This window comes from Anomalospiza imberbis, chromosome 8 (assembly GCF_031753505.1).
Source record: "Anomalospiza imberbis isolate Cuckoo-Finch-1a 21T00152 chromosome 8, ASM3175350v1, whole genome shotgun sequence".
Taxonomy (NCBI): Eukaryota; Metazoa; Chordata; class Aves; order Passeriformes; family Viduidae; genus Anomalospiza; species Anomalospiza imberbis.
The window spans coordinates 9184344-9211344 of NC_089688.1; the positions used below are offsets into that span (position 1 = coordinate 9184344).

The 27001-nt window shown below is 39.3% G+C and overlaps 1 protein-coding gene across 5 annotated transcripts in view; it reads left to right on the forward strand.

Annotated features, from left to right (window-relative positions):
* Positions 1 to 24066, forward strand: part of OGDHL (oxoglutarate dehydrogenase L) — a 47941-nt gene extending 23875 nt beyond the window's left edge. For all 5 annotated transcript variants that reach the window (XM_068197267.1, XM_068197263.1, XM_068197264.1 and 2 more), the window contains 15 exons: positions 75 to 254; positions 634 to 762; positions 1136 to 1315; positions 1583 to 1735; positions 3403 to 3505; positions 4116 to 4244; positions 6227 to 6377; positions 8433 to 8560; positions 14769 to 14947; positions 18498 to 18569; positions 19396 to 19521; positions 20141 to 20213; positions 22264 to 22427; positions 22974 to 23128; positions 23820 to 24066. In XM_068197267.1, coding sequence (XP_068053368.1) covers positions 75 to 254; positions 634 to 762; positions 1136 to 1315; positions 1583 to 1735; positions 3403 to 3505; positions 4116 to 4244; positions 6227 to 6377; positions 8433 to 8560; positions 14769 to 14947; positions 18498 to 18569; positions 19396 to 19521; positions 20141 to 20213; positions 22264 to 22427; positions 22974 to 23128; positions 23820 to 23943 — 2046 coding nt within the window. In that variant the 3' untranslated portion in view covers positions 23944 to 24066. The remainder of the gene's footprint in view (positions 1 to 74; positions 255 to 633; positions 763 to 1135; positions 1316 to 1582; positions 1736 to 3402; positions 3506 to 4115; positions 4245 to 6226; positions 6378 to 8432; positions 8561 to 14768; positions 14948 to 18497; positions 18570 to 19395; positions 19522 to 20140; positions 20214 to 22263; positions 22428 to 22973; positions 23129 to 23819) is intronic.
* The last annotated feature ends 2935 nt before the right edge of the window (positions 24067 to 27001 follow it).

The window sequence follows — 27001 nt, forward strand, 5'->3', positions numbered from 1 at the left end:
ATTTTAGGCCTAGTGAATCAGATGGAACAGGTCTGAGTCACATTCCTGAATTGTGATTACTTCTTTCTTGTTAGGGATCTGGAGATGTAAAATACCACTTGGGAATGTACCATGAGAGGATCAACCGAAAAACAAACAAGAAAATCACTCTGTCCCTGATGGCTAACCCTTCTCACTTGGAAGCAGTTGATCCTGTTGTGCAAGGCAAAACAAAAGCTGAACAGTTTTATCGAGGGGATACAGCAGGGAAAAAGGTAAAAATTGTTTAATATAGTAACTTTTAATGGTAGTTTCTCATGGTGTTTCCAATAAAAATAGTTTGCCAGTAGTTTCATATCACAGAATCTTCCACTTTTCCTCTTTCAAAAGGGATATATCACCTGTTGAACTAGATAAGGTTTCTGACATGAGACCTCAACGGTAACTTTGAAAAGTAGGCTTAAAGTTTTATTTCCTTTGCAAACTGAGAAAAGGCAGCAGAATGCCAAGAAATTTATGGTTTATTATAAAATTACTGTTTTATGTTAAAAGCACTATAGAAATATGGAGCCAAGAAATCCTGCTGAGAAGCTCAAATTGCAGTTTTCCTTTCTAATATATGTGTGGATATGTGAGTACAATTCTCCCTCCTAGGTTATGTCCATATTATTACATGGGGATGCTGCCTTTGCAGGACAAGGAGTGGTTTATGAGACTTTCCATCTTAGTGACCTCCCATCCTACACCACAAATGGCACTGTTCACGTTGTGGTCAACAACCAGGTAACAAATACAGCCGTTTGCAGTCAACTTTTCTCTGCTGAATATTTGCCCATCTGTCTCTTTTTATTGTTTGTTATTAACTGTATCCCTTGCCCCTTCTGGTTATTAGAATGGTTGAGATGTTTCTGAAAATGATTCTAGTATCTAGCAGCTCTTGAGCAGATAATATTTTATCACCTGTGTGTATTCAATTCAATTTGTAATACTTAATTGTATTAGGCTTGCTTTGGTTTTTAAGGGAGCAAAAAGAAGCTAGCTAGCCAAAATGAAAAGGTGATGCTGTTGCTGTGTGAATGGCTATTAAATGCAAACTTCAAAACAGAGTAGCAGGAGGTGCCCAAATTATTTTAATGGAAGTTTCTGGAATTTTTAGATTGGCTTCACCACAGACCCCCGTATGGCCCGTTCATCTCCGTATCCCACTGATGTTGCTCGTGTGGTCAATGCTCCCATTTTCCACGTGAATGCTGATGACCCTGAAGCAGTGATGTATGTGTGCAGCGTAGCTGCAGAGTGGCGAAACACTTTCAATAAGGATGTGGTGGTTGACTTGGTAAGTCTTGGTTTTCTTCACTTCTCATTCTGTGCATTATGTACTACTCTTTACTTTTTGCGGCTTAGAAGGTCCAGTCAAGAAATATATTTCATTTTAAAGGCCTTTAGTTTCCTCATTTTAAAAAACCAAGCAACAAACGGGCCCACAAGAAGCCATGAATGTTTTTTATGCAATAAACCTCTTAAAATCTCTGTAAAATTATGAAATAGAAATATTCCATGTTACATTTTTCCTTGTCAACAGAAGCAATCTTTCCCTTTGTAGGTTTGTTACCGTAGGAGAGGGCACAATGAAATGGATGAGCCCATGTTCACCCAGCCTCTGATGTACAAGCAGATCCATAAGCAGGTGCCAGTGCTGAAGAAATATGCTGACAAACTGATTGCAGATGGGACTGTGACACTGCAGGAGTTTGAGGTACATGCCAGCAGAGTTAGAGGGTATCTAAAGAGTTGTAAGGAGAAAGACCCAACTGTCACTGTCTGCTGCCTGCTTGAAAACTTCCTTACTGTGATAAGTCTTTACCCTTTGACAATTTGTGATTCAATTTGGCTTGGATTTTCATGTAAAATACTATTGTTGTAACAAAAGGACTGGAAGTGCTCTGAAGTAATTAAACTATGTTGCTCATTAAAAATTGCTTCAGTTCTGAGGGAGAAGGTGATTAAATGAGAACATTGGAAAATATAAATATTTGTCAGCTGTTCTTCATCTCTAGAACCTTGATTCAGCAGCAAGACAGTATTTGAACACTCCTGTTGATGGCTTCATATTGATAACCTTGGCAGGTTTGTGTCCAGCAGTGATGAAATAGAATAAATTTAGCCTTTTGGTTTTCTTGTAAGAATTCAACCAAGTTCAGAGATCATTTGAAGTATTCCAGAATGGTAAAGTGTAGAGTCTGGTGTGTGTATTAAACTGGTTAGGTCTTTACCTTAATTTTTTGGGGAATGGGTGTTTAGAGTGCAGATGAAACCTTCTGGGGAGCCTTGAAACCTTCATGGACCTTCTGAGATGGTGTAGTGACATGATATTGCAGATCAAGGAATAAGCATTTTGGTAGGTGCATTCTGTGATCTGTGAGAAGCATCACGGCTCATGCAGAAGTAGCTTTCCTGATTCATTTATTGAAAGAGTGTGTGTGGATATTCTCAGTTCAGTCACAGAGAAAAAGAGAAGGTTTTCTAACCAGGCGAGAGCCTGGGAAACAGTTGGGAAAGAATGTAAATAATTCTCTAATCTATCTTGTTGTTCACATTGTTTATAGATAGGTTCTGCCACCGTGCATCACTCACTGCACACCAATGGTGTGAGATGTTTTTACTCTAAGACCAATGAAATTAGTCTGCACGATGTTCCCTATAAATAGAGCGGTACATTTGAAATAAATCAGTTCATTATCTTGCCTTTGACTTGGAGTCATTTCTGTTCCCGTCCCACTCAACAGCGACAAGTGTGCCAGTAGAGGCACTGTGGGATTTGGTGACTGGATCTAGGATCCTGGATGCACAGACTGAGCTCAACATTGCTGTTGATTACTTTAAAGATTAGCTAGCTCAATAACTTCAGTGTGATTCTGGGTTGAAACACAGGCAGAGGTGTTCTGCCTCTATGGAATATGGCATTCAATCTGTTGCTATTGAGAGGTGTGGCCAGCAGGTTCTTTGTTCTTTGCTAGACTCTCCCAGACAGACTAATTTTTTGGAACCTTCTTTTCCAAACTTTAGTGGCTGTTGTAGCCAGGAGTATAAGAGCTGGATGATTTTGATCTTAGAAGTATGACTGTAAATTATATTTGGTATTTCACTTTTGTCTCTTTCAAAAGCAATGCTTGCAGCTTCAGCTCTTGGTACACTCCTCTGTAACACCTGTCCAATGAAATGATTTATTTAGAGTAATGTGTGTAAGCATGTTTCTAGAAGACAGTTTGATCCTAGATAAAATTAATTTTATTTATTTGTATTATTGTAACTAAATTTTCTCATGGAGTTAAATAGCTGGTATTGTCATGCTGAATGAGAGGTATCATCTGTAAGATATGAGTGTGTTATGTTTATCCATTTTAAAACCTTTTTGTTCTCCAGGAAGAAATTGCAAAGTATGACAGAATATGTGAAGAAGCATATACTAGATCTAAGGATAAGAAGATCCTTCATATCAAGCACTGGCTGGATTCACCTTGGCCTGGTAAAGAGTTTACTTTCACTTATCCTAGTGTTACCCGAATGTGCTCTTATTTTGAGTCCAAAATCTAGGATTTAAATAGATTTTATCAGATAACACTCCTTTAAAATGGAATATATGACCTTTGATTTGCCCCTGTTAATAGCAAATATAGCATTCTGCCAGATCAACTTGAAATAAATGCTTTTGTTAAAAAATGTGCGAAGTAAGCTGTGACTTTGAAAAAGCCATTTTCCAGTTTAGCAGGGAAGTGGTTTTCCAGTTCTGTTAACTGTCTGGGCTGTCAGGAAGAAGGAGTATGTCTCATGTTATTTATTCATTTATTTATTTTTATTTGACGGATTGAGGTGCCATATGCCTTTTATTGGCAGCCTCTGCCCACATAGTAGGACTTCACAGGGAGTGAAAGCAGGAACAAAATAGATCATTGTGTGCCTGTAAGATCAGCTTCTCTTGTCATGCAGACAATCAAAATTATTGTCTCCCAGCAAAAGGGGAAGAACTAGGCTTAGTCTGCTGCTTAGCATGTCACTTGAGTTGTTGAACAAATTAGAGGTGATATACATATCTCCTAAACAGTCCTTGAACATGTCACCAACTCTTGTCCTTGCAGGCTTTTTTAACGCAGATGGAGAACCCAAGAGCATGTCTTGTCCCCCGACGGGCATTTCGGAAGAGCTGCTGACTCACATTGGCAACGTCGCTAGTTCAGTGCCAGTCGAAGACTTCAAAATACACTCAGGTCAGCTGAAGGCTTTGTGTCTCCTCCTGGCTTTGTGTCTTGCTCCATTTCTGTATTTCTGCACAGTGTTATTCTTGGACCATTTCTCAAAGAGGAAAATGCCTGTGCCTTTTTTTACTTTGACTCTTCCACTCTATGGGTGGGGAGAATGTGACATTTAAGTTCCTGCTGCTTGTTCTCAACATAATATTCTTTCAGAATCACACCACTTCTGTTTCATACCTTATTAAAATAGATTTTCCTTTGAGCAAGGTAGAAGTCTCTTTGCAGCCTTAAGTTAATAACTCCTTTCATTCTTCAAGTCCTTGCTTTTTTTCCAAAAAAGTCTTATCTTTTGTTCTGAAAAGATTCAGTCCTCTCTTTGGCATCTATTATAGTGTCTGTCTCACTGGGGAGCCCCAACACTGTGTCAGAGTTGTGAGATAGTTTATTTCCTGGGCAGGTTGAAATCTAGCAACTATTGGGAACAATAACCTGCACATTCCATGGAGAAACATGGAGACCCTTTGCTTAGGAATCTTTTTTCTTTTGTTGACTTGTACGGTACATACTAAGGATAAGGAATAAAGAGAATTTTTTTCTCTTTAAAATCTCTCAACATAGAAAGCTAATCCTTTCTGGAGTCATCCATCAAAGAATAAAGTTTGTCTTCTAGAAATATTCCATGTGTTTCTGTTCCTTTGGGAAGTGATGATGGTGGGGCATTCCCAGTTATTAATTAAAGGCTTGTTGAGCAGATACAATTAATGGATAAATTTAACTCTTCTACACATTTGTGCACTTTGTTGTGACATTGATAAATTAAAAATTGTAGTTGCCCAATAAAATGTAATACTAGACATTCTAATTAAAAAGGTAAATTGGTCTCTTGTTAGTAAGTTGATTAACCATTGACACTAGGGAACACTTGCCAATATATAAGGTAGATTTATGGTTCAAAACAATTATGGTATGCTAAATTCTTTTATGCAGTTTAAAAGGCTGTGAGAAAGAATTTGTAGAGAAACAGAAGGGGAAAGAAACAGAAATTTGAAGTACTTTGTCCTTTCACTAGAATGAAAAAGCTTAATATCATATAGTCTTGCAACAAACAATGGGAAGATTATTTTTTTAATCAAATGTTTAGTATGTTCTAAAGGGAAAATTTTCAAGATTTTTTTTTAACTTAAAATGAAGCAATTTCAATGAGAGTTTCATGTAGAAAGAAAAGTGAGGTGTTTTTGTGTAAAACTGTGGAAAGTAAGGAAAGGGAAATATGGGAAAACAACATATGGGAAAGCTTACCAAAATCATCAGTGCAGCAAAATAAGATGCTGTCAATTGACAGTGAATACAGGAGACTTGTGGCCTCAAAGCTGGAAGCACCTGTGCGCAGCTGTGAAGTTTTGTTCCCTTTGAAAGTGACAGTGTTGTAACTTGTGCTTTGGCTCACAAGGTTATAAAATCTTCACTGAAATGTCAGCTCTTGGTTGCCAACTGAAAATCCATTGGCAGCTGCTACAGTTTTTCTGTTTATATGATATTCATAGTATTGATCCATCCATCCTGTTTCAGTGTATAACATCTCCAGAAGTGCAATAAGACAAATGCCAAGAAAAAATGAGAAAAGGAAGGAGGACAAAAATTCAGAAACCAAATTGCTGTTTTCAGTCTCTTATAAAACAGTACTTGGTGTTAGAGATGTGAAAATAAATCTTGAGGAGGAAGAAATTCACCATGGGTCTTTTTAATTGTCCTCAGTAGTTTCCAACACAGTCAACCTTACTTTCTTCTTCAAAAACAAGGTATGAACATTACACAACTGCTTTCTGGGAAGCAAGCTGTTTTATTTTGCAGCAGTTCAGTTCTAGAAAAACAGTTTGTAGACCTGATTTAATATTGTGGTTAGTTTAGGCAATGAGGAAGGAGAATGGTGAATGCTATGCGAACAGAGAATTTCTCTGAAATAGATCCATTCCTTTCTGATCTTTATTCCGATGTAGGACTCTCTCGGATTTTGAAAGCCCGCTCGGAAATGACCAAGAACAGGCTTGTTGACTGGGCCTTAGCAGAGTACATGGCTTTTGGCTCTGTGCTCAAAGAAGGGATCCATGTCCGACTGAGTGGGCAGGATGTGGAGAGAGGTACTTTCAGGTCAGTACTGAGATAACTGTTAGATGTTGTTAAAACTGTTGAAGTCCCACACTTAAAGAAATAACTTGGCATTTGTTTAAAAAATATGGTCTTCTGCAGGGAGGAGGAAGTTGGTGCTCTTTCTTCAGAATTAATCTGAATGTTATAGATTCTTGCAGTCAATAATAATCAAGTTTCCTGTTTATCTGTAAGCAGCATTTTCAAGTATAATATTTAAGCCAGAACAAACATTTTAGACACTTTCTACCTTCTCTTGCTGAAAAGCAGAAATGGTATCTTTCCCCCTGCTTTCTAACAAAAAATACAGTTGCATTCCATCTAATTGCTGGGAAGTAAGAGAGGATACTTGCTGCAGCAGGTCCTGAATCTCTTAAATTCCAGTGGTGCCTGCTTGGAACTTGTGTACCCTGTGAACAAACATGTTGCCAGTTGGTGAGGCTTTTAAAGTGAAATAAGGTCCTCTGTACTAAGACTTTTAATGCCTATGGGGCATGTATGAAGGCAGGATTTCATCACTTGGTAAAATATGAACAGTTTGCTGCCTTACCTGATTCTCTGAAGAGTAAAATGTTAATGATGTATTTAATTGAAAGCTTTGATGTGCTGCCAATTCCTGGGGTGAATGCTGCACTGTGCTTCATTGTGAATGCTTGCAGAAAAGAGCAATAAATTTTGGTGCCTGTCTTCTCTAATATAGCATTGGCTAGAATTTGGGAAGAACTGAATATACTGTGTTGCCATAGTAAAACCACATGGTTCTTTCACTGTTTTGGAGCTTCTAAAGTGATGTCTGGAAAATCTTTTGTTCAATATTCCATGTGATGGCTTCTTTTCTTCCTGTTTCAGTCCCCAACACAATCAATAGATAGAAGCTAGATAAAGTTGCTGACAGAAGCACCAGACCCCTTCTCCTCTTGGAGACAAACTCTTGAGGACAGAGGGAAGGGGAGACAGCCTTGATTCTGTACTGGTTTGATGTCAGTAAATCTGACAATTGCAGATGTGCAAATTGTATGTCTGTATATTTCTGACTGGCCATCTATGCTCATCTTAATCACCTTTTGCTCGGGAAACACAAAACTTTGTATTCAAGAAGCTTATCAGCTAGGTCTTCTGTCGCTGGCTTAATGACAAAATCAAAAGTGCAGTGGCAAAAATGATTTCTGCCAAACAGCTGCCTGGTGTGTGAATTTCCCCCTTTCTTTCTACTTCTATTCCTGTGCTGCTCTTCAAAGGTTTAGTCTTTTTCTGGCTTTACATTGTTGAGTTATAGATAAATTTCAGAGCTCTTTTGCTAGCATTCATTATAGCAAAGGGAAGTGCAAAAAGATTCATACTTCAGTGTTGGCAGCTCTACAACACACAGTATTGTTACCAGTGCAATAAGTGGCCTTATGTTAGTGATTGTAAAGCTGGACATATTGCTGTGATTCAGTCAGTCTGCTCAGAGAGTTAATGGATTGCAGTAATTACTTCAGTTATCTCTGTTTTGGTAGTATTCCTTGGTGCCCTATTCTAATGCTGATTAATGGTGTTCTAGAGAAATGTAAATGGTGCATGTGAGTGGAAATAGCAGGAAAGAGGATACAACTCCTTCAAGTTTCAATGCTGAAGATTACATTTTTTTCCATTAAAGACAAACAACAATTATTTCAAGGAAAATATTAGAATTTGTGGGGAAGGCAGAAGGAAATGTTTTTAGTAACAATTTTGTTCCTCTGAATTTCTTTAATAATTCTGTTTTATAGCAACAGCTTCCCCATCCTTTTCTCTTTCTCCCCAGTTCTACTAGCGATGAGGTATTTTCAGTTTCTGTGAGTGTTTGAGAAGCCTGGATAGTCAGTAAAAGTCCTTACAGTGCAGCAATTGTATTTAGACATGTGATTGTATTTCCCATGATTTCAACCAGACCCCAGGGTGTTGTGTATAGCAGAGATAACCATGATGCTTGCTTGCTTTCCAGAACACAATTTTGATGCCTTAGCTTTGAAAATATCTCTGTTAAAGCCCAAAATGATTCTTGGATAATAAATCTCTTGCAACAACTCTCTGCAGCCATCGTCACCATGTACTTCATGATCAAGAAGTTGACAAGAGAATTTGTGTTCCCATGAATCACCTGTGGGAGCAGCAGGCCCCCTACACCGTGTGCAACAGCTCCCTCTCCGAGTACGGCGTCTTGGGTATGTCTCCATCTGCCTGGGGTTTGCTAGGGCTCCTAGACAGGAAGCAGAGCTCAGCAAGGAAAAGAATGTGGAGGAAAAAAAGCTGTGAAATGGTCATATATGAAACAGGTATCAAAGCTCTTCCTCTCAGGTTCTGGCATCCCTTAAATAAGCATCCCCACATTTTACAGTTCTGGGATTTGTTTAAAAGCATCTGTCTGCTATTGTTGATCTTGGCAGTGTTGGAATGTGCACCTGATGCTTTCTTAAGAGGAACTGACAAGAAAACCAGAGACACTTTGTCATAGAGATATAAAAAATCTGCCCTGGCCTTATCTGAACTGTTATTCTGAATGTGTTATTTCAAGAAAACAAATTCTTCTTTTTAGTGATAGCATTAATCATGGTGAATTATTTTACCTTCAGCCACAGAGAATGGATAACCTTACTCTGACATGATGAGGGTGGCAAGAGGAATGTGGAGCATGAAACAAATACATCTAATAATTTATCAAAAGTGTTACTGATTCTATGGATAATAAAATAGCATGTGAAGGAAAAACTTGAAACATTGTGGTAGATAAAGGTGGTAGTTGATAGCTTGTTTTAAAGTTCCAGAAATATTTGGTTACTTAGTCATTGTTGCAATGCTACATATTACATATTGCTGATAATATTAAAATTAAAGTGGTATAAAACTGTACAGTTGAAGCATGGGCTGAAGACCAGATTTTTTAGGTATTCTTGTTAGCTCTGTGGCAGAACTGGTGGGAAAAGAATCACATTTTTTGTATCACCAACATGTAAAGGTAAACTCTAAATAGGAACGTGCAAGTAAGGATGTGTATAAATGGGAACAAAATAATTGGCATAGATAAAAATCAAGGATTTAATTTCAGAAAATGATTGTTTCCAATTTGCGATTTTTTTCTCACAGTGTGTTCTGAGTTTTCTTAATTTGAGCCTGTTTACAGTATTGCTGCAAAACTTGTGGGTAAGTGGGTCATAGGTTTCTGGATTTGGTTTTTGTACATCCTAAAAGAAGTGACAAATGTCTGGATATGGCTGAAATCCGATTTTGTTTCAAAAATAACACCTCTATAGGAAGCCTAGTGTTGTTGATATGGCGTGAAGGCAATTCTAACTGTCACAATTCCATTCTTGAAAAACTAACCAAGTGGGCTCTCTCTCTTTCTTGATCTCATCCTGCTCACTATTGCCCTTTTGCCTTTCCCACCAAAAGATAGCTGAAAGTTGATTTAACAAAATTCATTGAATACAAGCAATAGGGAAAAATAGGGTTTTGTTTGTCTGCTGAAAACAAGAATACCATTTCTGTGCACTTCAGCTTCAGCAGATGGGATGACAGGGTCTTCAAAACTAATAGTATTGATACTTTCAATTTTCAATAACTTTAAATCCCTTATGTCCGAGATGGTTTCTAACAGTAAAGGAGATTAAATTGGTACAAAGAGTTGGTAAGTGACGTGGCTTTTTGTGTGTTTGTTGGGTTGGGTTTTTTAAACTAAAAATGCCGTGTTCTGTGTTGAAGTGATTTTGTAATGAAGTTTTCTCTCTCTTGCTGGTATTTTTTTAGTGACCTTTTCCAATATGTTTACTCTTGTGTATTGCCTCCATAGAGAGACAGTTTTGGGATAAGCAGCAGTTTGTGAACATGTCTCTTCTAGTTAAGGCTCTGAGTCAAAGAAGAGCAATCAGAATTTATATTTATTTTGCTGGTAACATCACTGGGTCTCTTTTTTAATACATGGAAGAATAAGTGAAGGCTTGCAGTTATGGAATTGGTTTTTGAGAACCAATACCGCTGAGCACTTTATTTTCTCTAACTGCTGTTTCTACTATCTAATTCTGTTAAAAGAAGCAGTTTAGAATTAGCACACTGGAGTGTTTGGTGGCTGTAGGGAGACTTGTGCGATATTATAAAGGGGAAAATGGCGAAAAAGTGTTAGGAATTAGTTTATGACTGTGTTAACATGAAGCATCTCAGAAGCATTTTAGCAATTTCCTTAGTTTCTGTGAGGGAGAGCTAAGTAAAAATGAATTAAACAGCCCAGCATGATATAACTACAGAATATTTCCTTGGTAGGTATATAAGCCAAGAGCTGGTATCTGTTCAGAGCTGTGAGCTTTGCACCAAGTTATAGTCAAGGTATTTAGGAACACCTGGGGAGCCATTGCCTCATTAAAATGATACTCTGGCAAGACTGATTTCTCTTAGAAAGAAAATAAAGGCAGTCTTGATCAATTGTTGTTCTAACTGCTTATATTTTGTCCACAGGAAGCTCTGGAGTGGGTGTAACCAGGACATTAAATCAGAGTACTTAACAATCTCTGATAATTGAGAGTATTTAATAACCTCTGATAATTTTATTTGACATCCTATGTCTACTATTTTTAGTTACACCCAGATTATAATAAATTTAGTTGTGCATCCACTTGCCTTGCTATAATTTTTCCCTTGTATTGAAACTGAATATCTGGAAGTGTAAGTGATGGGCGTTACAAGTCATTTAAGCAGAAGATGTTTGTCTGAACTTATTTGCTGATTAGGGTAGAGGAGGAAAAAAATTGACTTACAGATGCTCCATTCTAGCTCTTCAGGATTTTTTAAATACTTGAAAGGATTTCCTGTCTTTCTTTGTGGCCCTCAGAATGACTGTATAGTGTTGAATCTCTAGCCAAGAGGTGAGGTTCTTTGTCAGATTCAATACTGCCTTTGGGCTGGGGCATTCCATACTGGGAGCTTTCAAGGAATATCAGGCAAGATAGACTTGGAACTAGTGTGTAGTTCAGGAAATTTGTGAACCATGGGACTTGGAGTATATTTTTTTCAAGGGAAAAAGTCAAGTTTTAAGCAAAAGATGAAAGGAAGAAGACAGGTATTAATGTAATTTTTTTTTCCAATACACACCTAGGATGAAATATGTAGTATTACTGCTCAGTCAGAACAATGTATTTTTTATGTTGGGGGTAGCAAATACAAATACCTGTCAGAAATTGTGTTAGGAACTAGGACAGACTGTAGTAATCCATGGTATCTGCATGGAGTTCTGGGAAGGCATCAGTCTCCGTGTTTAATAGTCAGCCACCAGATGGGTACTAACTTCACTTTGTCCTGAGCTGTGTTTGGGTTTGTGAAAGGATGCATGCACTACCCCCTCTGTAGTCTCTGTGCTTAGAATTTCTGTTAAAGATAGCAAAAATCTGTCTTTGAACCTTTCTTTATTCTGACATAAAATCCTTGTACTGATAAGCCCTTTTAACCATTTCTTAACGTTCATGCCCTAAGTCACTTTAAAGTCATATTGAATTAAGTTATGGCTGTAGCCTTACTTACATCAATTGAAAAACAGCTCTTCTTATGACAATCATGAAAATGCTGTGGGGAAAAACACAGCACAGTATGCTGTGTAAGCTGCCACTTTGCTTGACAACACTTCTTTCTGTGCCAGAGTGACAGAAGAGCAGTGAGGGAGCACAGCAGGCACTGGACTAAAAGAAAGAAGCATTTCTGCTAGGTCTGTCATCTAGGGACCATAATGAACTCCAGCAATTGAAACATTAGCTTTGCAGCCTTAATCAAGTGCTGTGTATTTTTCTTCCCTCTGTCTCCTCAGTGTAGAAGTTTACCAAACTGCTGTGCTGGTTCCTGGTTCCCTGTGCCCTGGTGTGCTCTGAGCCCTGAGCAGCTGCCTGCTGTTTGGAGTTTGCTGGTTGCTCTCAACACCCTTCGGGTGTGCAGATTCCTTGCCTGACATTCTTTGAAAGTTGTTTTGCTGCCTGGTTGCCTTGGATTTCCTCAAAGCTTCAACTTGTTCTCTCTCTGTTTTAGCTGTGTAAGAGTTAATTCTTTAAACCCACATTTTTTGCACAGAATTTTAAAGAAATGTTCAGTTCTTGTTCCTGCAGAGTCAAACAATAAAGTTTGCAATGTCTCTGCTGAGTAGGAACCCGCTCCCCTGCAGTTCATGTCCCCTCTCTAGAATGGTGGAGAATGGAGACTTTCTACTTCAGGTCATGTTCCCTGATCTTGACTCTGCCCCAAAAATTCCCTTTCAAGAGATCACCTCACCCTCTCCTGGGCTGTTTACCTTGCATCTGTCTAGATCTCTCTTCACCAGCACTTTTAAAAAATTCATTTAGCAGTTTAGATCTTGTTCTTTAAGCAATTTTCTCCCCATGAAGGTAGTAGTAGTAATTCTTCACAGACTCCTTAGTCTGTCAAGAGTTAAAGCTATTCCACTGCTACAATCACGATTGGAATAGTTTTAATTTAGTAACTCTCATTGCCATTTTCCTGGTGGAAAATTGAGTTCTGGTATACCAAAGATGTGTATACCACAGACATATGTGCCATGAAATAGTAGTCTCAGCAACATTGTTCTCAAAATATTTATCAGAATGTATAGATTACATTTGGATCAATTTTCCTAGACATTTTTATAGCTGTCAGAAAGCTTGCAAGTGGTATCTGTGTTAAGATCACATTTTTCAATGCAGCTTCACCTAGAACATTGTTGCTCTGTAGAGATTAACATGAAGTTGTCAACAAGATAGGAAATGAGAAATTATACTCGTTTTTCCATGTGAATTTTAGGGGTGATCTTTCATATATGAAGTAGAATTATGTGTGTGCTGTGACCAAATTTTAAGTAAGCAGTGAGCTCCATACTCTTTGAAAAGTACTGTCTGATTATTGATAACTCTGAGTGGGCAAGACCTCAGTTTGTGCTTCTCTAAAAGCTAGATTACCCCACCCTTACAGAGAGCAGCATATGCACAAATAAGTCTTGAACATATTGCATATTTTCTCAACCATGTCACCCAATCAGTAGAAATGGTCTCTTAAAGCTTGTGTAAAATTAGAATGGGATTCAAGCCTATCTAGGGAAATCTATTTTTCAGATACCTTTGGGAATATGATTGAAGGAGTTGTGTAAATTTTCCCCCTGTTTTCATTGTGTTAAGAACCATGGAATTGCACAAACAAGGAGGCCAGAGACGGAGGAAAGGCTGTTCAGGCAGTCAGGCCAAAGGCAAGGCCAGAAGAAGTCATTCTCTTTGGTGATGACCTGTCATGGGCACTCACAGACAAAGGGCTGTCAGTCTGACTTTGCAGTCTTTTTTTGGCCTCTAATGTATCAGTTGCCTTTTGGTGGGACCATGAGCATCTGCGGGAGTCATGGACGGACTGTTCAGAGATGAGTAGTCCAAAACCAAGCGACTCAAAAATTTCTTGCCATGGGGATGGTAAATGAAGAACTGGGTTGGAATTAACAAGGAGTAGACTATGAAGACCCAAAAGTTAGTTGATCTGCTGGGGTAAGCTTTAATGGGAGTAATCCCTTGTTGGAGTTCTGTATTTGAAACCAGATCATTATGTTCTGTGTAGAGCTTCAACATGAAATGTATCTGTCAATTAAATATTTATTCTCTGTGTGTATTGAATCAGTTTTGCCTCAGTCAGAACCTCTACACCCAGAGCACTGCTATATAGCTGTGCTTTTTACTGAGAGCTTTAACCTTTTGGTTATAATCACTTCAAACTACAGGTGAAGAATCTGAGTAGAGGTATTCATTCAGCACTTCAGGCTCTGCTGTATCAAAGGGTCAAAGGAAAATATGAACAGAGATCAAATACTTTAACACCGAAGCAGAAACCTAAAGGTCCTTAGCTCTGCCTCAGAAAGGATTTTTTTATCCAAGTCCCAGATGTGTTTGCCACGCAGCTGTTATATTCAAATTTTTTTGAAGATCTGAAGACGAGGATCGTGTCTGTAGACTGAAAATTGATGTCACCTGTAATTTTCTTTATCATCTGTGTATGAGAGGAAGAAAGAAAGACAATGTTGTGTAGGGCTCTGGAAATATTGAAAATAATAAATAACTCTTTTAATTGGGCTGTAAGTGCATTTTTAGAGGAGAAGATAGCAGTGAGCTGTTAGGGAAATATACTAAAGTTGGAGCAGAGGGAGGGAGTGTAATTTGTTAAACTCCTATGATATTGAAGTGTTTGAGGAAGAGTTTGAAGGATTGAAGTCAGGCTTGGAAATCGTACTATTGAAAACTGCATGATTTATAACGGGGCTCCAAAAATCCAGTTCATGCTGTAACTTTGGGTTTATTTTTAATTTTTAGCAAGGAATGAACAGAATTTTCAGGAAATCTGTTTATTTTCTATTTCTCCTACTTGTTTGCTTGTCAGGTTTTGAGCTTGGCTTCGCTATGGCGAGTCCCAATGCCCTGGTGTGCTGGGAAGCCCAGTTTGGGGACTTTCACAACACGGCTCAGTGTATAATAGACCAGTTCATCAGCTCCGGCCAGGCCAAGTGGGTTCGGCACAACGGGATCGTCCTGCTCCTGCCACACGGGATGGAAGGAATGGTGAGCGCTGCTGGCTGGCACATGCCGGAGGGGAGTGCTGGCTGCAGTGCCTTCTCTGCAGCTGGAAAAGCCAAAGGTGGCCTGGGGATCCAGTGGTGATAGGAACCCAGGGGAGGAAGGCACTGTTAAGCATGTGGGGCTGCCTCATTGTTATGAGAAGAATGCAGATAGATTGACTGGTGAAAACCAGAAAACCCTGAGAAATATTTCTGAGCTCTTAGCTTTGTGTCCTTCTTAGTGGCATGTACCACTTCCCCACATTTTTTTCCTTTTTTTTTTTTTTTCTCTGAGAGTGCTTACTTGGTTTTATTTTGCATAAAGTGTATCTCTGTAAACTCTGCACTAAATTCTCTTACTATGAAACTATATAAAACAACTTTAAAACATCTTTAAAAATCATTGACCTTGGTTAATTTTGATATAATAAGAAATCTCCCTCTTTATGGAAAGGAAAATGTTTCTACTAGCTGTTGACTGTCTTTTCTTTGGTGGCTTGTAGGAGGAACTAGGCAATGTCTTAGAGGGAAAGGGCGTGGGCACACCCTATGTGTAAAGTTACATGAAGTTCATATCAGCAGTGGAATTGTTCTTCATATATTTTAAATTATTTTTACGATTACATGACCATCATGTCAGGCAAGGTTAATTTTCTCCTTTTCAAATACATTAACCTTCATGAATTGTTGCATGTATGTTTCTAGTTTTCTGTTTAAAAAAGCATAGTTTGTGTCACAGTGGCAATCTCCATCTATATAAATGCTTTAGACCTTTTCACTGCAAACTGTGTCATTTCTATTCTCACAAACAATCTAGTTTATTTCCATTCAATTATGATCCTGTCCTGATACACTGGGGTGCATTCATATCTTATGAATGGCTTTCCATATCCATTGTGCTTAAAGAATAACGGGTCTGATGCTGTTCACAAGGGTTTTGATAAATTAATTTTTTTAACTGTATCCTGAGGGGACAACCTGAATGAGCCCTCAGCAGGTGGTGTGGTCCTCTGCAGGGAAGCACTCGGCTTAAGGGGCTGGTTCTCTGCTACTTAGAATATATTTAATCTTTCTTTTCCCATAGCCACTTGGCAGAGAAGATTTGTACAGGTCTTCTGAAACATGCTTATTTTGCTACTAGTGTCAGCTGCTTTTGGAATATTTAAGAATCCCACCAGGCTGCTGAAATCTTTTTATCTTCCCAGAGGACCATTTTGTTACAGGAGGACTAGTCTTTCTATAACTACAGTGTTGGGGACAAGATGATTTGGGGAAGGATTCTTAATGGGATATGGATCCCTTCACCTCCAGGTCATGCATTCACAGGCAAGTTGGCTGTGATTGAAAGACTCTGCAGCCAAATGGCTCCTTGGGGACTCATCTGAAAGTAGCTAATGGATTCAGTATAGGTCTCACTGGATAGGTGGTCACAGTAGAGATAAACCCTACCCCATCCCACGCAGTGGTTGCTGGCAGTCTGATTGGTGGTGTCAGCACAGAAACCAAAGATGGATGTGAACACTGAGGCTCTGGACTGAGGTTGTTGCTGGGGCAGTGTGTGAGTAATGGGAAAGCCTCACCTGCCTCTCCTGTAATTGTTTGCTGGTAACATCTCTGTTCCCAGTGTACTGACTGCAGTGTGCTTGTGAAGCACTGGGTTTTGTGCTGTGTGTGCCATGCTTAGTGCAGGATTTGATTTACGGCAAACAGATGTGAACAGCAGAGGTGCTACAATAAACAGGGCCACTAATGTGCACCACAGTTTTGTGCAGCTTTGCTCCTTGCTCTCAAGTCCTTTCCTATCTGTGACCAGATTATTTGGCACCTCAAAAGTGGAGGCAGAATTCAAAGGAGCAGTGATACACGGTGCAGTTCTAGGCTGTTTGTGTTATACCTTTGTTGCCAACAGAATGTTTTTTTCCTTTGAATTCCCTTAGCCCATGAAGCAGACTGAATCACGGAGTCATAGAATGGTTATTGTTGGAAAAGACTGTAAAGACCATCTACTGATCACCATGGCAGGGAGCCTTTCACTAGACCAGGGGCTGCTCACAGCCTCATCCAAGCTGGCCTTGAACACTTCCAGGGACAGGGCATCTACAACTGCTCAGAGCAACCTGCTCACCACCCTCACAGCAAAGATTTTCTTCCTTGTATCAAACCTATACTTGCTCTCTTGCAGCATAAAGCTATTCCCCCTTGTCCTATTGCTACATGACCTTGTAAAAAAGTAGCTCTCCAGCTTTCTTGCAGGTCCCCTTTAAGTACTGTAAAGTATAAAATATTATATAAAATATTTCCCTGGAACAATCTCTTCCTCAGGCTGAACCATCCAACTCTCTCAGCCTGTCCTCATAGGGGAGGTGCTCCAGTCCTCAGATTACCTTTGTGTCCCTCCAATGGATCTGGAATCCTGCCCTTGGAATTAGGAAGGATGATGTGTTCAATCAAGGGGGACTACCAGTTGTCAGAATAATGACTGATTTTGGAATTCATGTATTAAGATTTCAATAGAGGAAGTTATTATGAGAGCCATATAAAGAAGAAATCTCTTTATGAGCATTATTAGCTTAGGAGACATGGGGAGAGTTGAGAGGTGTAATAGTTTGTCTGTGGGTTAAAATACTTAACAGCTATGTGTGAAATTAAAGCCCTTCCTAAGGGCACCTGTCATTTGAACAAGCCAAGGCTGTCAGCAGTAGCAATACTTTAAAAAGCACATTGCATTCTCACACTCCTCACAGCTTTCTCTTATCCTTTACAAACAGGCACATGAAAAGGAAAAACAACAGATTCTATGACATTACTTATTCCTGATAATTTCTGTGGCCAGCATGCATGTTTTGCTAATGCAAAATGGAGCTAACAGCATTTGTACAATTCAAATAATTGCCATGGGTACTGCTAGTGAGACAGTGGATGGGAGTGTTCCGTAATGACAGAACATAAAATATCTCCTGAGGAGGCAGAAATTAATCATAGGTTAGTCTGGCAGATAATGCGTGTGTGTATTTTGATCCATTTTAGCTAAAGCATTCATCTCAGTATTTGGTCCTATATTGAGCAGTGAACAATAGTAGGACAGATCCTGTGCCTGCTTTTGTTGCTAATACAGCAAAAGTAGTCAGCAGTTAACTTTCTGTTTGTCCTGTTCAGCATGCACAAAGAGTGACTCACTGCAGTACTCTGAGGCACCCAGTGCTTCTCTTCCTGTCATTCCTCGTGCTCCTGTTTGCTCTGCATTGGCAAGGTGATTGTTGTGCCCACATGGACCACTGGTCTTCACTGTGCAGCTAGTCTGAGGGTAGAAATCACTTGCAGCTGGTAGAAATGTTGGAAATACATGTGAAACCCAAACTCCTATGAAAACAGATGAGGAATCCTGTCCTGTGATGTGTTCTCTCTCCCACTGCTGCTGTTGATGCCTTTGGCTGGGGGTCAGTTGTGCAGCTGGTGCAGAGGGGACAGGAGGTACTCATGCAGTGAGTGGTCTAGACTGATGTCTTACTGCTCATTTGGCTCTTTAACATTGTTTTAAATGATACCTTTGCCAGGGTCCAGAGCATTCATCAGCCAGGCCTGAGAGGTTTCTGCAGATGAGTAATGATGATTCTGATGCCTATCCAGTAAGTACTTTTGTCCTTTTCTTGTTTTTCACATCCCTGAGATTTTTTGTTAGTAGAATCCTTTTAGCTAGGTATAGTGGGTTTGGATTTAGCTAGTTACACCAAGTCAAAGTCTTGGTGTAACTTTGACTTGATCCCAATAAAAGTAATCGAAGTAAGCAGCATTGCTGCTCATTACAAAGCTGAGGTCATATACAGTTAATCTCTGGCAGCATGATCTTTTTATATAAGGCTGTTCCTCATGGCCAATGATCCAACTTGTTTATACTGCTGTGTGCACTGCAAATAGGTTCTCTAGCCAATTTCTAAAGGAGGTCAAGTGAGACTACCCTGGCTCTTTGCAGTGGAGCTAAATTGTACTGCTAGGAGTATGAAAATAAGCAACTTATAATTTTTATTGGGCTAAGGCTTTCCTAGATTGGTCATTCACTTCTACAGATAAAGTACACAGCTCTACGGGATGAAAGAGTGAAAGCCAACTGTACACTGAAAAATTGAATTATAGTTAAACATTCTTTCAAAGTGGTTCTATTTTGTTTCTTCCATCTGCTAATGTCCTAGTCCTCCTCAGTCTTCTTCCTGGACTTCCCATCTTTTCTGAATTAATGGAAACTTTTCATGCTTATTTGCATAAATTTTTAGGAAGAAGTAGAAACAAAAAGGAATGATTTGTAGGGATGCTTCCCTAGCCAATAAAACAATCTCAGCTGAGAGCTGCTAAATAATTTTTTTGAGGAAGGGAGCTGCTGAGAAATAGAAGCATGGTTTTCAAGCCTTTTATCTGATCTTGGAGACATTTTTCTAATGCCTTTAATGTTTCTCTCAGGAGTTCACTGAGCAGTTTGAAGTTTCCCAGCTGTATGAATGCAACTGGATTGTGGTGAATTGTTCAACTCCAGCCAATTACTTTCATGTCCTCCGAAGGCAGATCTTGCTGCCATTCAGAAAGCCGGTAAGGTTACCTTAATGGACTTGATTATTCCAGGTAAATTAGCCCTCAAACAAGGAGTGGCCTTTGCATATGACACACTGCTGAAAAGAATGAGGATTGCTGGTGGAAAACCTTAACTGAACACAGGTTGAAGTTGCTAGTGTGATGGAAAGAATCTCAGCTCTGATTTACTATGGCTCTAAAGCTTGATTTTCAGCTTTGCTTCCATCTGGCTATGCAGATCTTCAGATGAGCTTGTCAAGATATTAATGATGTAGCTTAGAGGTTGCAGAAATATAATCTGCATGTCTAATTGCTGGAACTTCAAAGACCCAAGATACAACTGTTGAATGTTTTACTGGTTCATAGCCTGTGATTTGATTTTGTTGTCAAAAAAAAAAGTATAAGCAGTGAGTTTTGAGAACCTGTAAAAGGAGTAGGCTACATAAATCTTCTGAATAATTTTGAAACTTTCATGGCTTTCAAAACAGGAAAAAATAATTTACTGTGTTTGCTATCATACTAATTTATTCTATATCATATTCAGTTTGTGGTTTTTTGTGTGCGCAGTGTTACAAATGTTGCATGTGTAATGAAGATAAAGCAGCTTCTGACTCTTGGAAAAAATTCTGTCTTACAGCTGATTGTTTTGACACCCAAGTCACTGCTGAGGCATCCAGAAGCTAAATCCAGTTTTGATGAAATGGTGTCTGGTAGGTCAACTCAAAGTATTGTGGGGAAATAATTAGCTATGCCAAGTTGCATGTCAGACTGTGAAGAACAGAATCTGCTCTGCAAAGTTTGTCTTTTCTTTCGGCATAATTCCTGTGGAGCTGCCACAGTGAGAGGTAGCAGGGACTTTTGCTGAAAAATTTGCTTTCACATATAGATTCTTAATTTTAACAGGTTTATCTTGAAACCTTAACCCTTAAACTTAATGGTAAGCACATTCCCATCTCTGCAGGGAGTTTCCCCTCAAGAGGCTACTATGTCCCTCTGCTCTTTTTCTCTTCATATAAAAATGTAGTTGTTCTTTGTACTGCCCATGCTTCCTGACCCCATGACTGAGAGATGGGTTGTAATTACACTGGACCCATTTGGAAGAATAATGTGCCCAGTTCTTGTTGCAATGCTTGGTGTGGGGCTGCTGTGTCACACCAGTGATCTAAAGTGAGATCAGTGAGTTCAGAGCTGTTGGCATGCCATCAGCACCAAGAGATACACAGTGACTGCAGGGGGAATACCAAACACTGCAGTGGCTTTCTCCTACCTTGCACTGGTTAGACTGTTGGAGTGGCATCAGGAATTGCAGTGGCATGTAATGAGTGAGGGATTAAAGTGACTGTTCAGAGTGAGAATGTGGTGTGCTGATCTATCTCCAGTGCCAGTGAGGGTCTTGACTGCTGTCAGAAGAGAGCCACTGCTCAGTTTTTTAAAAGAAACTTACACTGTGTAAGTGTGCCTAAATATTGTATTATCTTATTTTTCTAAGTGTGTAAAATTTGCTTCTCAAGCAAAGGCATTTGCTGTTTTTAGTACTGTTTAAAAGCTCTGTAGAATGGGTCAGATTAGAAATTCTGTAGGCTTTGGGATTTGTCACTTTGTCTTGGGAGTCCCCTCTACTTCAGGCTAACCTCAGTAGTGGCCAAACTCCAAATTAACATTGAGTTGTGGCATACTTTCATGTTTCTGCTGAAGAGGACAACAGATAATAAAGTGTTTCTGACTCTCAGCTAACCCTTTTTGCTCTGCTTTTAATAGAAAGCTGAGAGAGAGGAAGATTGACTCCAGCTGACCCAATGAAGCACAGATTCAGTCTTTTTTAATGATGAATTCTGCTGTTCAGTGGGACAAGATAATTCTGACATAAATCAGTTCTTCTTTGATATGTTTGTGCTGTTGCTTTCCTTCCACAAGATAAATGATTCAAACAGGAGCTTATTCTCCTGATAAGTGAGTGTGCTGATTCAGAATAGGGATCGAGCTGCTGCCTGCTACTCTGCAGTTGTTTAATGTGGAAATAATTCTACTCAATCATATACGAGAGCAAAGAAAAGGATCTTTTAGACCATCAAGTCCCTCTTCCAGTATCCCAAGCAAACTGTACTCCTGGGAGGTGGTAGCAGTGAAGATATGCATCTGAAATTGTACTTGTACATTAGCATTTATACATATAGCTCAGCTCTGTGCTAATTCTTGCTTTGGCTATTGCTGTTTTAGCTCTCAGAGGCTTAAATCAAATGTATAGCAGTAATGTGTGCGCTTGGGTAAATATCTCTGCAGTTGCCAAATTTAATGTGTTTTGTTTTTATAGACAATGTGTTTTTGTTTCTGAAATTTGTAAAGCTGTGTGAAAGTTACATGGTTGAAATAATCTCGGAAAGAAGAAAGAGAGTAGTTCAGTTGATTCTCTGAAAAAAACCCCAAACTGGAAGCAAAGTGGAGCTGTCTAATCAATTTAAAAGTAAAGATGTAATACACAGCACAAAGCTGAAAAACAGTCTACTGTTGATATGATTCTGTCTATTAAGTATGGTAAAAGACTGGATTTTTAACAGTCTTCTAACTTCTTGAAATAGAACTGCTGAAAGTCACTTTAGCCAAGTTACCAGTCTGAAGAGTAGGACCAGACAGGCAGGAGAACCCTTTGATCACTGCAACCTGCTGCTTTCTCAGTAAAGGACTAAAGGACTGTTTCTTGGGCTGCTTTATTGAAATGTCAGGTCCACTGAGGACACTTTTTAAAATTTGTGCTCCAACTAGGTACCACTTTCCAACGTGTGATTCCTGAGAATGGGCCAGCAGCTCAGGCACCACATGAGGTCAAGCGAGTGATTTTCTGCACAGGAAAAGTCTACTATGACCTTGTGAAAGAAAGAAAGAACCAAGACCTGGAGAAACAAGTAGCTATAACCAGACTTGAACAGGTGAACTCTCTGATCTCAGAAGACAGGGTGATGGGGGTTCCTGTGCTTTTAAATAGACACCTCTCCTAGATTGGCTAAAGATAGCATTTTTCTAGCACTTAGCATCTTACAAGACATATTCTAATTCTTCATGGCCTTGTGGAGAAGGAACACATCAATAGCATACTGGGCAGAGATCCAGAAAACTTGATGACTTTTCCAGAACAACATAACAAAGTGAGGATTATAATATGATAGCATCTTAAATTTGTATATGCAGTCTGCTAGGTTTAAATGTTGTGAATAGTGCACTTGAAGCTATATTGTCATTCATTGATTAAGGACATGCTACAGCTACTTCACTAAAAAAGCTGTAGGAGTGCAGGTGGTCTGGACTATGACCTACTTCTGTTCATACTAATGCAACTATAAAATACTTGTGTATTCATTTCTGAGCATTAAATCAATTAGAGAAGCATGAGTCACTCTCCATGGAAAAGTAATGACTCACCATGGGCTAATACCACGTAAGAGAAAGCCTTGACAATTATTATTCTCCTTTTCCAGATCTCACCATTCCCCTTTGACTTGCTGAAAGAAGAACTTGATAAGTATCCAACTGCTGATCTAGTCTGGTGTCAGGAGGAGCACAAAAACAGTGGATATTATGATTATGTCAGACCTCGTTTCCGCACTATTGTGAACCGCACTCGACCCATCTGGTATGAGACTTTAAACAACTGCTTTGTCTCCTGGGCTGATTTGTTTGCTTTTAAATTTGGTTGGGGTTGTTTTCAGGTATTTATGGGTAAGTCAGGTTCTTCACAAATCAAAACCTCTGAGTCTGGGTTCTTAGGTGAAAGAGGGAAAAATCTAGACTACTGTTTCTCAAATACAACGTGCACATATTGCACCTTCTTGTAGATCTAAAACAAGATTAGTAGCAGCTAGGTCTATGTTTATTGCTACTTAGCACAGCACTTAGTCTCTTATGTCTAAGATTCTGTCATTTTAAGAATTTCATTCCAGATGCTAGGTTTCTGCAGAAACAGCTGTTGTAAGAGCTCAGTCCAGGCATTTATTTTAGATTATTGACTCTCAGATCTGCCCGGGCAGCTGTCAAATGAATGAGAGTCTTCATTGCCGAAAGCAAGTTAACCTAATTATGAGACAGTGTACCTGGCTACCCTGGGAGGGATGGGGAGAAGACACAGCTTAACAATGATGAGAGGAAAGCTGACTAGAAGTATAACTTGGTACAACTTAGATTGATTTTTATTTAAAAAGCATTGACTAAATATCCAGACCTGCCAAGCTGACTTGAATGCATTAAAGAGCATGTTCTTACGCTTGTTATTGTCAAAATGGTGTCTCTTCTCACCTCATTTCTGCCCAATTCTTTTTGTCATGAAGGTATGTTGGCCGAGAGCCTGCTGCTGCAGCTGCCACGGGCAACAAGAACATGCACCTGGTGTCACTCAGAAGGTTCTTGGATACAGCTTTCAACCTGGAGGCCTTTGAGGGAAAGACATTCTAACTGCAGGGCCCTGACCTGTCTCTGACTAGTAGTCTCTCAAAACACTGCATCCAAAAGGAAAGTGGAGAGAATACTGGAAAATATGTATATTTGCTTTACCAAATAAAAGGATCCAGTAGCTGACTTCATTACTCTGTACCTTGCTTCCCAGTTTATAAGGAAAAAAACTTCCAGCTTATCTTCCACCATTTTTTGTCACTTGTCTATTTGAATTGGGACCTGTTTAACACAAGAAGCTTCTCCTATCTCAGGATGCAATGTGTGCTTGGTGAGGCTCATATCTCAGTCTGTGGGCACTGTCTAATTACTGTAAATAAGTAGAGCAGGCATGGACAGCAACATAGTTATGCACACAAGAGTCATTACCACAAGGAAAAGAAATTACTTATTTCTATGTATCAGAGAAGAGCAATGAAACTGAAAAGCAGAGCTGGTAGTTGACTTTGGTAGAGAAATGTACCAGCTGTGTTTGTTGGAAGGAGATGGTGAGGTAACCTGGAGATGTGAGGAGGAGGCTGGAAACAGGGAGTCGCTTTACAAACTTGTTCAACTGGGGGTAACAGTAAGTAGTGTGAACCACTTAGATATGAGGTCAAGAAGGGCAGAAGTAAAAGGGACCAAGAAAAAGTTGTTTGGGGGTACTTGAAGAGGCAAGAAGTATACATGAGACCACAGCTGACAGAGTAGTGGGTGATCACCAGGAGAATTCAGCATCAAATGATTTCAAAAGTAAGAGGTGCTCCCGCTCCCTGGGCTTCTTGTCTTATCAAAATAAAAAGCTGTAATTAAAAACTTCAGCTATGATCAGGTGTTACATGCCCAGGCAGGTTTCCAAAAAGGCCTGTGAGCCTTGTATTGTCCTTTTATTTGGCTTGGATACACTGTGATGGTGAAGAAAGAATCCTTCTGTCAGAGCAAAGAATTGATGTGGTAAGGTACTTACCGTGGAATCCAGAACTGAACTTAGTCTAATGTTTGTGAAACTCTGTAGCATCCTTTTAAATCAGGCTGGTTGCCTTGGGCTTTTTCTCTCACTGAAGCAGTTAAGCTAATTCAGTCTTTGAAAACCTAATAAACTTGGAAAGTGCTGCAATTGACAGCCACAAATGTTGTTTCCTATCCCCTTCTATAGCTCAAAACATTAAACTGATAGACAGTAACCATCACCCAAAGTATTTTAATGCTTTTATGAATGCTTGTTTCTGTAGCAAGAATTGAGTGCAGCTAAATATTGCTGGCTCTGTTTATTGTATTCTCAGTTTGCATAAGGGAGTCAGCGCTGCATGAAATATGATAAATGCACTTTTGCCACAGTATACACAGAGGTAGAAAACAAAATTAACATAGAAATATAAACAGGAAATGACAGATTTTCACTCTCATTGTGTATCATAGATTGTGGCGTAATAGTTGCATAAAAATTCCATCAAAGATGCAAAAAACCCAATAAAATAAAAGTACATAAGAAGAAAATTCTCTGTTATGGTTGTTCTTTTTGAAAATTTCTCCTTTGAGTGGGGACATTAACATCATATTTGTAAAAGTGTTAGGACAGCTCATTTTTCTGTTTTCCATTTGTTTCCTCAATGTTGGCTTATTTAAACGTAGAAGCAGTGAGGTAGACAACATTTGGACTAGCAAAAGATAATTATTCCAAACCATTGAGTCAAAATTGACAATAACATTGATGTTATATTAGAACATTTTATTATTTGCTAATTTTTTGAAGTAACACATTAATGCATTTTTATTTCAATGAGTTTTTAAAATACTGGAACTAGACTGGAATTAACATCTCTAATTTCTAAACATTGTAAATCATTTCTCTAAACATGCTGTGTCTTCAGCTTTGAGATGGTATATGATTAAAAGATTCATCTCTCTATAATGTTTGACTGAAGTATTATATAGACCTCTTGTGAAAAAAGTTGGCACTGAAATTCAAATGACAGCTTTGCAATTTGGAAGAAACAGCAAATGTGAGAATGAGTTGACTTCATCTACTTGGGGACACACCATGTTGTGCAGCAGCAAGACTTGCTAAGATAATCAGCTTCTGTCACTGTTCTTCATTCCTGACAGACGGCAGGAGTGTGCTTGATAGAAACCTTTGCTCTGCCCATGGTACAGTCAGAGTCTGTGCAAGAGCAGAGGAGGAACCTGTTCTCCAGAAGAGACACCATTCTGTTTGTTCTAGGAGGTGAAGATTAATGTAGGAGACTAGACAAAATCCAGGAATGTGTGTGCATTGTTTGAACCGAGTAGATGGAAGTGTATGCTTTGGGGGGTGTTGTCTGTTTCTTTTCTTTGTTTTGTTTGAAGTATCCCTTGCTAGACTCTCTGGCTGCTGTTCCAAGAGCTCTGGGTAGCTCTTTCCTGGGTGCACAGCCAGCAGATGTGCTGCCTCTGAAACAGAGCTGGGAATGCCCACTGCTGCTAAGAGCAGCAACAAAATGAAAGCTTGGGAACCTCTACTCTGTGTTTTCCCACATGCATATATATATGTATGTATGTATGTGTATGTATATGTGTGTGTGTATATATATGTATCTATATATGTATCTATATGTCTTCTTTTAATTGCTGTTGACATAGATGATGTCAAACATTGTTTAAAACATGAAAGAGGCACACTCAATACTCACATAAAGCCAGATTAGCTGTAGAAGCAGATGGCACAGATTTGTAAAGTTAACAATGCTGGTCAAAGATGGAAGAAAAGAGTCCACTGTTGTCTCTTATATTGGTTCAGTGAATTCAGAATGTTTTGATTTTCAGGCAGCTCCTCAGGTTGGTGCTGGGCCCTGGGATGTGATGAGGCGCGTCAGGGCCCCTGCCAGGCTAACGAGCAGCCCAGGGCAGGTGGGGATAATTAACTACTGCTAATGGGACTGGCCTGTGTGCTGTGGGGCTTAAAGCCCAGGTTGTGGTCACAGCTGGCCCATGTCTCTCTAATTTGCTGTCCTGCCCTAAATACCTCATGCATTTTACCTTGTTTTCCCAGGATGGAGGGCTGTGGCTGTGCCCTGTGCGGCGTTGCCGCCATTTCCGCAGTAAG